Source organism: Felis catus, chromosome A1 (genome assembly GCF_018350175.1).
Source record: "Felis catus isolate Fca126 chromosome A1, F.catus_Fca126_mat1.0, whole genome shotgun sequence".
Classification (NCBI taxonomy): Eukaryota; Metazoa; Chordata; class Mammalia; order Carnivora; family Felidae; genus Felis; species Felis catus.
This window is the reverse complement of record NC_058368.1, coordinates 162,769,412-162,781,645: the sequence shown is the minus strand read 5'-3', so window position 1 is coordinate 162,781,645 and position 12,234 is coordinate 162,769,412. Positions and strand designations below refer to the sequence as shown.

Sequence of the window (12,234 nt, the reverse complement as noted above, 5' to 3'; positions counted from 1 at the left end):
CCAACTGTTGTTTTTTGTATAATTGATAAGAACCCTAGAAAATTCATTGTTGTATAGAATTTCAGTTGTCTGCCTATGCAAACTTTTGAACATTTGTCTTTAGGAAATACTGGGTAGCAATCTTAATACTTACGGTTTTCCTTTATTTCCAGTTAATAAAATCAATAAAACTGTACATAGGCACTTTCTTACTGTATACTTAACTAAATTTGTTTCCTGTGTGTTATCTGGAATCTTGCTTTATGTATATGCAAAGTACAAGTATCTTTCAAACTATTAGTTTGTATTCAGTTACTCACTACCCAATAATTAATCTGCCTTAAATCATTGATGTTATTTGTTGATGAGAGAACAAGTACTTTTTTTCCAATTGTCATAAAAGTAATGCTGTAGTATACTCATTTTTCACCATATTTCAATATTAGACAGTTTGTCCAAAAAGAAAAGATTAATAGAAAAGAATATCTATCCATTCCCCTTCTCTGGAAAACTTTGCTTCTGTATAATCATGTAGTTCAAATTATCTATAAAAGTATTTTTCTCTAGGCTGAAGATTAAATAGTTGTTTCTATTACATGTAAAAGGTAGATGATTAACTTTGGGAATGGGCAAAAGAAAAGTTGGCAGAGTAGAAGTAGTTGGTCTCACTGATTCCTTTCTACCCCGGGCCATCCAATTTATAATTCCATGTATTGACTGTTTTCTCAGATTTATTCACAGTACCATTATTAAAAATCAAAGAGACATGATAATACATGGTAAATACTTCAACTGTGAAGCATGTTAGAATTAAAGAGAGTAGGGGCACCTGGGTGGCTCAGTCGGTTAAGCGTACGACTTCAGCTCAGGTCATGATCTCACAGTTCGTGGTTTCAAGCCCCATGTCGGGCTCTGTGCTGACAGCTCAGATCCTGGAGCCTGCTTCGGATTCTATGTCTCCCTCTGTCTCTGCCCTCCCCCCACTCGTGCTCTGTCTCTCTTTCTCTCTCAAAAATAAACATCAAAAAAATGAAAAAAAAAAAAGAACTTAAGAGAGTAAAAGAAAAGAACCTCGAACATACATTGTTTAATATATAATGGATGAAAAAGAGAGCTATTCAAAAAGAAGAAAAGAATTTAAGAGATATTTTTATTTTTTTATTTTATTTTATTTTTTAACGTTTATTTGTTTTTGAGACCAAGAGAGACAGAGCATGAACGGGGGAGGGTCAGAGAGAGGGAGACACAGAATCCGAAACAGGCTCCAGGCTCTGAGCTGTCAGCACAGAGCCCAATGCGGGGCTCGAACTCACGGGCTGTGAGATCATGACCTGAGTCGAAGTCGGCCACTTAACCGACTGAGCCACCCAGGCGCCCCTAAGAGATATTTTTAAATAAAGAGGATAAATATATCGTTGGAACAGAATTGTCTCATCTTAATTTTTAGACTGGTTGGAACTTTCTTAGCTGATAGTAATAATTCTAGCTCTCAGAAAAAATTATATACATAAATGTTTGTGCAATTTTGTTGACAGAGGAATTGGCTTCTTATGTTATAGTTTTATAAACTTGTAGAAGTGTGTGTCAGTTAAAAAGTAAGCATTTCCAAACTCAATACCCCCAAAACAAAAAATCTAGTGAAAAAATGGGGCAAATAAACAGTTTTCCAAAGAAGACATCCAGATGGCAAACAGATACCTGAAAAGATGCTTAAAAGCACTCATCATCAGGGAAATACAAATCAAAACCACAATGAGATACAACCTCACACCAGTCAGAATGGCTAAAATTAACAAAACAAGAAAGAAGTATTGGTAAGTATAGGGAGAAAGGGGAACCCGTTGCACTGTTGGTGGGAATGCAAACTGGTGTAGCCACTCTGGAAAACAGTGTGGAGGTTCCTCAAAAAAATTAAAAACAGAATTCCCCTACAACCCAGCAATTGCACTACTAGGAATTTATCCAAAGGATACAAAAATGCTGATTTGAAGGGGCACATGCACCCCAATGTTTATAGTAGTGCTGTCAACAATAGCTAAAGTTTGGAAAGAGCCCTAAAGTACATCAACTGATGAATGGATTAAGAAGATGTGGTATGTATGTATGCGCGCGCACACACACACACACACACACACACACACACACACACACACACACACTGGAATGGAATACTACTCAGGGATGAAAAAGAATGAAATGTTGCCATTTGCAACATCATGGATGAAACTGGAGGGTATTATGCTAGGCGAAATAAGTCAGTCAGAGAAAGATATCACATGATTTCACTCATGTGGAATTTGAGAAAATTAAGAGATGATCATAGGGGAAGGGAAGGAAAAATAAGATAAAAACAGAGGGAGGCAAACCATAAGAGACTCTTAAATACAGAGCACAAACTAAGGGTTGATGGGGGTGGGGCAGGTGGGATAAATGGGTGATGGGCATTAAGGAAGGCACTTGTTGGAATGAGCACTGGGTGTTATATGTAAGTGACGAATTGCTGGGTTCTACTCCTGAACCCAAGACTACACTGTAGGTTAACTAACTTCAGAATAAAAAATTAAAAAAAAATTAAAAGTAAGCATTAAAAAAATGAAGAATGAAGTGATAGAAGAAGTACATTTACTGTTTTTTTAGGTACAGCAAAAATTCAAGGTGAAAGAATTTCCCAGACTCACCAGGATAAGAGTAGTTCCTTAAAAGACACTGAGGAGAGTTTTGGAAAAAGCTTTAAAGATTTTCCAGCTGCCCTAAAGGTAAAATAACACTATACATATTCATGCTTGTGCGCTCTCTCTCTCTCTCTCTCTCTCTCTCTCTCTCTCTCTCTCTCTCACACACACACACACACACACACACACACACACACATACACACACACACCCTCCTCCACATATATAGGTAGATATTTATATTATATATACATATAAATAAGTATATATACATATTTTCACAATGCATTTTTGCTTATTATAATTCTAGCTCTTATAAATAAATAACTCCTCAGATTTAATTTTATTATGCTTTGAGTAAATGAGAACTATTCCAGGATAGAATGGTTGAAAGAACATGAGTTGTCTTAATGACAATATCAATATTCAGTGGTTTCTCTTTAGCACTATAGTTCATTATTCCATGCCACTTCCTTTATGTAATCAGTTATCACTAAATTATAAATATATATTAGAGAATGTGTAACCAGTATTTTTCCCTTGTGAAATAGGTGGCAGTTAGTGGTTACTTGGTTTGAATTTGAGATTAAAGAAACAAGTGTTATGGTCTGTTCTGTTGTATTTGCACAGAAAAACATTCTTTCATTTAGCATCATAGAAGTTTTGTACATACAGGAGTTTGTCATTTTACCTTTTCAAGATTTGAAATTATTTCCTTCTCAATCATTTTCATTTTCCTCCTTAAATGAAAGCCTGAAATGTTTTTAATTGATTTATCTTACCTTTTAACTCTATTCCCTCCCATGCAGGCACATTCTTGTGTTTTTCTGACATTGTTCATGATTTTTAATCCCAACAACGATTTTCTTCTGTAATAGTTATGTTCTATGTCATATATTTCTATTTATTTTATAAATTGTTATGTATATTACCATTTTTATGTATATTACTGCTTTTTTTTTATTCTTATGGTTTCATGCTTTGAGGTCTCAATTCTGATTCAGATCCCTCTGGATTCAGTATTTTATTGCTAGTTTTCCTCAGACAGAGTAGCATCTAAGTATCCTTGAATACTGAATGATATTTCTGACTAAATGGACCTTTTCTGATCATACTCTTTTAGTCCTAGAATTCTGTGGATGTTATCTTACTCTTTTCTAGTTAAATGTGTTGTGGTTGAGAAAAGTTCCATCCAAGTTAGTATGATTCATTTTTATTTCCATCTATCTTTGATTTCAGGCAATATATTAGGTTATGCCTAAGTGTTAGTTTTTTTTTCCCCATTAATTCTTGCTAGAAATCCATTATCTTTTTAAACCTGAAGATTTAAATGTTTTCTGCCATTATTATTTTTAAAAAATTATTGAATGTTTTCATTCAGGTACTTTTCTCTTTTTTGTCACTACTATTATTCTTAAGTTAGATCATCTGGATCTAACTTCTAACTCTCTTGCCTTGCCTCTTCATGACTCCTGTGAGTGGTTGTGAGTGTGTGTATTTTGCTTGATTTAATTAAATTTTTTTTCACTTAATATTCCAGAAGTATAATTTGGCTTTCACTTTGTGGGCAGATATATTAGATTAATTAATCTCTGTACTCTCCTCTGATAGTTTAAGATTCTGAGAAGTCCAGCAGTGTATCCACCTATTTAAAATTGCTGAACTCTATAACTATCTAAGTTTCTTAACTAGTGAGTCCTTTACTCATAGAACAATTCAAATTTGATACTAAGAGACCATTCTCATCTGTGTTTATAACCAAGTTCTTCATTTAGTAGACATGGGAATTCAAAACATCAGACAAGGGGTAGATTTAATGTATGGAAGTTTATCATATACTGGAGAAAACCTTTCCAACCTGGCTTTTACCTCCTTTATCCCATCCTTTGCATATGATAAAGACACAGTCACCCTACTGTTGAATCAATCACCTGTCAATTCTCTAGGTGCTCCACATATAAATTTTCTCAATGTTGTATATATCAAGCTATTAATATTTCATTTTTATGCTGGAGGAAATGCTGAAATTTTATAGATAGTTATACTGTGTTTATTAAAAATTTGCCATTTCATCATGCTGCCATTTTAATGTTACATTTTGCAGTATAATCATACTTATTCATTTGGTGAACTATATTTTTTCTTTAGAATTTGATGAGGAATACTGTCTTTATGTGTTTAGTTTTTTCAACTTCCTCAGAAGCCTTAATTACTACTGGATTTGCTACATTTTTACCTAAATTTATAGAAAATCAATTTGGATTGTCTTCCAGCTTTGCAGCTACCCTTGGAGGTAAACCATTTTTTTCTTTGTTCAGATTTAATCTAATAATTTTACTTTACTACATTAAATTTTTATTAGAATAATATATCATTTTGGATAGCCACTTCTTGAAATTTAAACTACTGATTTTGATAAAAGTTTCAGATTTTCTGTTAATAGACAGTCTGTTGTATGGACATGAAATACAGAGGCTGTATAGCTAAAGAGAATATTTGTTGATCTTAATATTCAAAACATTATAAATCACATGATAGCATTCATGTGTTAAAACACTACTGGTGCTTGTTTTTGATGTTTCCCAATTTGTCATGTGAGTAACTGACTACACCTGTATTCTCACTCTCTGTGTCTTCTTTCTCATCAGGGGCTGTTTTAATTCCTGGAGCTGCTCTTGGTCAGATTTTAGGTGGTGTACTTGTTTCAAAACTCAAAATGACATGTAAAAACACAATGAAGTTTGCTTTGCTCACATCTTTAGTTGCGCTTGTGCTGAGTTTTGTATTTGTTTATGCCAACTGTGAAAATGAGCCTTTTGCCGGTGTGTCTGAATCATATAATGGGTAAATATATTTCAGTACTTTTTGATATTGATATGAGAGTAAAAGCTGTGTGTGTATTTTCAAGTATATGCTTTCTTGAATAAAATAATGAAAAATTGGCTTTTTCGTATATAAGAAGATGTAAGGTTTTTTTTTTTTTTTTCTTGTTTTGCTGGTTTAAATAATTTGACATCTTATTAAATGTTGGGTGTTTATCTGGAGAGCAGTTGAAGAGTAACTACTCAACTATTCTATCCTGGGCAATGTATCCTGAACTATGTTCAGGGATACAAAGATTAAAGTAACAGAATCTTTGCCCTGAAAGGATTCACATCCTAGGGAGAATTTCATATGTTGCTATTGATTTAAATCTTTAAAAATGGAGATGCCTCTATGGTGACATTAGTGTATTAGGGGTGTTGAAAATAGTCTGCAGATAAATTAAAATGAAGCTAGTCCTAGGTTATACTAATGATTATTGTTTCCACTTTAGAAGTTCATGGTTATTGTAAAGAAATAAATGACTCCTTGTTATGACCTGTAAACATGTTTCCACCTGTAACTGGTATGACCATTTTATCTTTGTATGTTTACTTTTGCCTTGTATGTTTAGTTTTGAAATCCTAAGGCATGAATTAGCGGATCAGGCAGGAGGATGTTGCATAGTGGTGCATTCATAGCCTGCAGTGTTGCTTTAATTGTTTCACTGAATGTGTTTGAGGCTGGTAAGGGATATGGTACTCTAGGTCAAGGACTCCACAGTTCTGTAGAGTATGGCATTCCAATAACCTAAATAGAATGTACTTTGTTGGATGAGTTTGCCAGTAACAATTGTGATTTGCAGTTGCTGTCAGTCTCTTACATTAATGAGATGCTGAGCATTCTAAAGCAATGTTAAGTTCACCTCTATTACATTTATTCAACATTTTTTTACTACATCCTCTGGCTGAAAAATCCCTGCTCTAAAGGAGTTTGCAATGTAGCAGGAGTGATTGGGAAAAAAACGGTAAATGAACAATGTATTAGGTAATGAGAGACACACAAAGGGCTATGAAATTCAAAAGAAGGAGAGCTTTTCAGTATCCTTTGATTAGATTCAGAAAAAATTTCATGGTATAACAGAGAAATTGGTTTACATATTTTTTAAGCTATGAGAGTTAAAAATTTGAGAAGAGGGAAAGGCAGAAGGAGTATATTAGGCATAAATGCCTAGTAAAGGCTGGTAGGTTCAGGAACCAGTTCCAATGGGACTTAGGTCATGTTCCTAAATGAAAAAATATCTGGAAATGTTGAAAGGTAGGTACAGGTAAGTACTGCAGACCTGACTTTACACCTATAAACTTTACCCAAACGTATCCTGAGAAACCACTTGTTTTTTGTATATTCCTTTTAGAACAGAAAGTTCTGGATAGTTTACCACTAGTTTAATTACCTTGAAAGATGAATGATGTGGATGTGAATCTATTTGCTATTTTCTACCTTAAACAAGAGTTCCTACCAGATAAGCTGTCCTTTGCCTAATCAGAAGGGAAGACAAGAGAGAAGGTGTCAGTTTGAGTTGTGTGTATTTGTTTAGATATAAATGGAGATGGAGATAGAGTTTAATGTTGCAGAATAGGTGAGACATTGTCAATTTTTTTTCCTCTGTGGCCTCAAATTCTTTTTTTTTTTTAAGTTCATTTATTTATTTTGTGAGAGAGTGTGCACCCATGTGCTTGAGTGGGGAAGGGGCAGAGAGAGAGGGAGAGAGAGAATCCCAAACAAGCTCCACACTGTCAGTGCAGAGCCTGACACGGGGCTCCAATGCGGGAACTGTGAAGTCATTATCTGAACAGAAATCAAGAGTTAGACGCTTAACTGAGCCACTCAGGTGCCCCTCAAATTCTTCATGTTAGCTCTGTACACTGCATATTAAAATGTCCATACCATAGATAGTTTACTCACTATAGCCTCATCCAACAAACACATATATTAAAAAAAAAAGTAGTATATGGAAGGAGAAACAGACTAAGGAGCACAAAACATACCTTGTTAGTTATGAGGAAAAAGAAGTTATGGTTGTTAAACACAGCTTTGCAACTATGAATTAATGAATTAGGCTTATTGATAGGTTCATTTAAAATCCTGTTAAATAGTATATATTAAAAACTTAAGATTGGGGTACCTCGGTGGTTCAGTCAGTTATGCATCTGACTTCAGCTCAGTTCATGATCTCACCGTTTGTGGGTTCAAGCCCTGCATTAGGGTTTTGCACTGACAGCCCAGAACCTGAAGCCTGCTTTGGATTCTGTGTTTCCCTCTCTCTGCCCCTCCCCCACTTGTGCATGCGCACATGTTTTCTCTCTCTCAAAAATGAATGAAACTTTAAAAAAAAACCTTAAGATTAACAATACTAATCATTTCAGAGGGTATTTTTTAATATTTGTAATATTTTACATTAATTTATTATTAAATGTTTAATGTGGACACAACAATTGAAAGCAGACTGTCATTTCTAGAAATATATTAGTTATTAAAGCTTCCTACTGTTCTCATATTGCCTTGACTCTGGGTTTGTTCTGGTAATCAGTGTTGATAATTGTGATTTGTGTTTTACTTTCTACTTAGAACCTTGTGAAATATGAAATACTGTAGTTAGTACACACAGTATTTTTTCTCTGTCTGGTCTATAGCGAGAATTGCTTTACTTATCTGAAACAGCACCTTAAAGATGCATACCTATTAAGATGTTATAATAGGTTTAGGGAAATCTTTCCTTACAGTAGAGACATAATTATAGAATAGTTGGGATTCAAATAAGAAATTGACATTTAAATTCTATTATTTGTTATAAATGTGTTGCTCACATATATGGGTGTGTGTGTTTATACACGTGTATATTTTAAATATTCAGGAATTTTTTTTTTCAACGTTTATTTATTTTTGGGACAGAGAGAAACAGAGCATGAATGGGGGAGGGGCAGAGAGAGAGGGAGACACAGAATCGGAAACAGGCTCCAGGCTCTGAGCCATCAGCCCAGAGCCTGATGCGGGGCTTGAACTCACGGACCGCGAGATCGTGACCTGGCTGAAGTCGGACGCTTAACTGACTGCGCCACCCAGGCGCCCCTAAATATTCAGGAAATTTAAAATATGTTATGTATTTTAAAAACGATATGTATATATTAAGAGCATTTAAGAAACTTTTCAAGCATTGACTATTTTTCTAATAATAGTTTCCCCTTTACCTCATGAAATTAACCTTTATAAAATATATAGGCTTAAGTAGTTTATATACACTTAACTAAAAGGAATATATGCTACATTTCTCTGTTTCTACTTAAGTTTGCATCATACTGTCATACACCTTCATGTTCTTAGTAATCACATATTGATAGTGTAAGAATTTTACGTTGGAAAAGTTAAGTTTAAAAATGTGTAGATGCCATTTCTAGAATTGAAGGGGTAGTATTTCTGTAGTCACCTTACTTCTGTATCTATATTGTAAGCTAGTTGTAGGTAGACTATAATGCTTGTTTTTGTGGGTAAAATAGTGCTTGATAAAGAAATCTAGCAGCAGCCTATGGAATTGATTAGAGGAAGAGACTCCAGGCAGAGTAATGAATTATTTACAATTCACTCTTTGATCACCTTTTCTTCCAACTTCCACTGATTTGTTTCCAATTTGTTTTCTCTCCTTTACTCTTTCTTGACTCCTTATTCTCCACCTACCCCTTAAATATCATTTTCCAACATAGCAGTTATTCTCTTATAATCCTTAGATAAATCACTCATTTACTGATATTGACCTGCAGTGGAAAGCAAGGAAGTTAGCTTCATGGTGATGAGGAGGGATTTTATTATCCTTTTCTTTCTGCCCTACCTGCCTGCCTTCCTTTTCCATTTCCTTCTTTCCTCCCTCCCTTTTTCTATTTATTTCTTTTAGATATGTGTCCATCACTTTGAGTAGAGTCTAGCACAATATTGGAGCTTACTATGTATTCATGAAATAAATGGACACTTGAGACCTCTACTCTCTTGCTCTATGCTCCTTATATGGCTAATCTTATCATTATCATGGTTTCAGCCACATTTATATGCAAACGATATTAGATATCTAGCTCCAGGCCATATTTCTTCACCAAATTCTGATACTCTTAAACCTCAGTATGTATAAAACCTCATTCATCATGTCCTCCCCAAACTAGTTCTCTTTTTCTACCAAAACACCAAGTTAGACAGTATGTGGTATGGGTGAGTGTGTTTATACACGTGTATATTTTAAATATTCAGGAAATTTAAAATGTGTTATGTATTTTAAAAACAATATGTATATATTAAGAGCATTTAATAAGCTTTTCAAGCATTGACTATTTTTCTAATAATAGTTTCTTGACTCTTTTGTCCTATACCCATCTTCAAACACCAAATCTTACCCCCAATATTTTAGATGATTCTACATCCAGAATCAGCCAAAATATTTCCCAAATCTGTCTCCTTTAATCAAATGTTCTATTTTGGTTCCCCTATATATTGTCGATTGTCATAAATTACTGTTTGGCATATTATAACTGGTCTCCTTCCTTCACATTTATACTCTGCATCACTCCTAGCATTATTTCTCTAAGATGTGCTTTTGACAGTGTCACTTTCCAGTGTAAAAATACTTTGATTACCTTTTCAAAAATAGGTTAAAACCCATTGTTTTTTTAACAGGTCGATAAGGCCTTTATTTATCTGGTCTCTGACCCCTCTTCAACTTTGTTTCTGATCACTCACTGCCCCAGACATCATTCATATTTGTCCATATAGGAAGCTATATCTCACCTTTATGCTTTTGTACCAGCTTTTCTGAAGTGCCCTTCACATTCCCCATGTATCCAGCTAACTCTTGCTCATCCTTTAAGACTTTCTCAGGTAGTAGCTCCTAAAGACTCTCACCTAAACTTCAGCTTGTCCTTCAGTGCTTCTAAAGTACACTTTGCAAATACCTGTAACCATGTTCACCATATTAGTGTATAATTTTCTGTGTCTATCTCTACTCCTATACTGTGAAATCTTTGAGGACAGCAACTACTTTACTCAGCTGTATTCCTGATACCTAGCATAGGGCCTAGCATTTGCTCAATGTTTATTGGTTGAATGGATGAACAAACAGGGATTGGAGAAGTATCTTTGGTTAGGGTAACCCTGACAATAACATAACGATGTTATCAAAGATATTGCATCCTATTAAAAGGCAGCGTGGAACAAAACTGAGCCTGGGAACCAGGAATATTTGGTGAAGATAGAAAGCTTAATCTCTCTGGGCCCTAGTTTTCCCACTGATAAAATGAGTATGAGTATTTTGAAAACCATTATTTTATTCATCCTTGTAGATGTAAAATTTTCCACACTCTAGGGAAATTTAGCAATGTCCGGAGACATTTTAGTTATCATAACTGAGGGATACTACTGGCATCTAATGGGTAGAGGCCAGGGATGCTGCTAGGCATCCTATAATCCACAAAAGCAGCACTCCCTCCCTGCTACCCCTTCAAAGAATAATATAGTACCTAATGAGAAACCCTGCTTTATTTGCTTACTCTGCCTGTTTTTCTTATCACTGAGACACATTGTATTATATAAGTATTGTTTATGCTGACTCTCTCTCCCACAAGAAATTAAATTTTGTGTGAAAAGGCAGACATTTGATTTGTTTTATTCATTCAGTAATTAAGTATGTGTTGAGTGAGTAAATAAATGACTGAAGGGCAAGATCTAACAATGCTTCTGAAGTGTTCATTAAAAGTTACAATATAGATAATTTGCCTCATTTCATTTCTTGATGACAGGACAGGAGAACTGGGAAACTTGACTGCTCCTTGTAATGCCGATTGTAACTGCTTTCAACCATATTATTATCCTGTCTGTGGAGGAGATGGGGTCCAGTATTTCTCTCCCTGCTTTGCAGGTTGTAAAAATTCTCTTTTAAAAAGACAGCCAAAGGTAACTTGGGTCTTCTGCTTTACCTTAATGAGGTAGCGTGTTTGTACATTTATGGATGACCTTCTTTGTCCTTCTAGTGGAGTTATGTAGTACCTGTCTGTTCTTCCCTTGCTGGCCCACCTCCTTCATTCAGAAGCCAGCATAAAGTTTCAGTCAAAGTTAGATGGATAAACTTTAGTGATCTGCTATACAACATTGTATGTATTGTCAACAATAATGTATTACACACTTTAAATTTGTTAAGAGGGTAGAGCTCATGCACAGTGTTCTTAATTGTGTGTGTGTGTATGCATATATACATTTTTTTGTTTTTTAAAGACACTAAGCACTCCTGCTGGAAAAGACTCTTCTTCCTTTATATTTCAGATGCATTAAATGTTGAAAAATAAATTTGGCAGTTAATCACCTACATCTTGTTACATCACTTCTATTATAGTAATGAAATATTATTTACCTTTTTACATTGTGTTATTTTCTCAACCATGCTTTATGCCCCTAGAAGTCAGGGAACTTCTTTTCTTACTAATTACAGTGTATATATTAGAAACATAATAAATATTTATTATTCTTATTTGATGCACCACAGATTCATTTTAAAATGCCCCAAATCATTAATTCTCAAATACAAATTTACTTTTAATTCTAGGTTAGAATGCATATTAGTTTACCTAGATATGATTTTTTTAAACAGCTAAATAGTTTAAGAAGATCCAATAGAATTTTATTGTACTATATCTATAATCTAAAGATTTCATCTTAGCTAAATTTAAGAGTTTGGGGAAAAATAGCATTC

The 12,234-nt window shown here is 34.4% G+C and overlaps 1 protein-coding gene across 3 annotated transcripts in view; it reads left to right on the top strand.

The window, feature by feature from the left end:
- SLCO4C1 (solute carrier organic anion transporter family member 4C1) overlaps positions 1-12,234 on the top strand; it is a 76,267-nt gene that overhangs the window by 46,484 nt on the left and 17,549 nt on the right. For all 3 annotated transcript variants that reach the window (XM_011284799.4, XM_019837491.3, XM_019837484.3), the window contains exons 6-9: positions 2,617-2,735; positions 4,800-4,944; positions 5,300-5,495; positions 11,288-11,441. In XM_011284799.4, the coding sequence (XP_011283101.3) occupies positions 2,617-2,735; positions 4,800-4,944; positions 5,300-5,495; positions 11,288-11,441 (614 nt within the window). The remainder of the gene's footprint in view (positions 1-2,616; positions 2,736-4,799; positions 4,945-5,299; positions 5,496-11,287; positions 11,442-12,234) is intronic.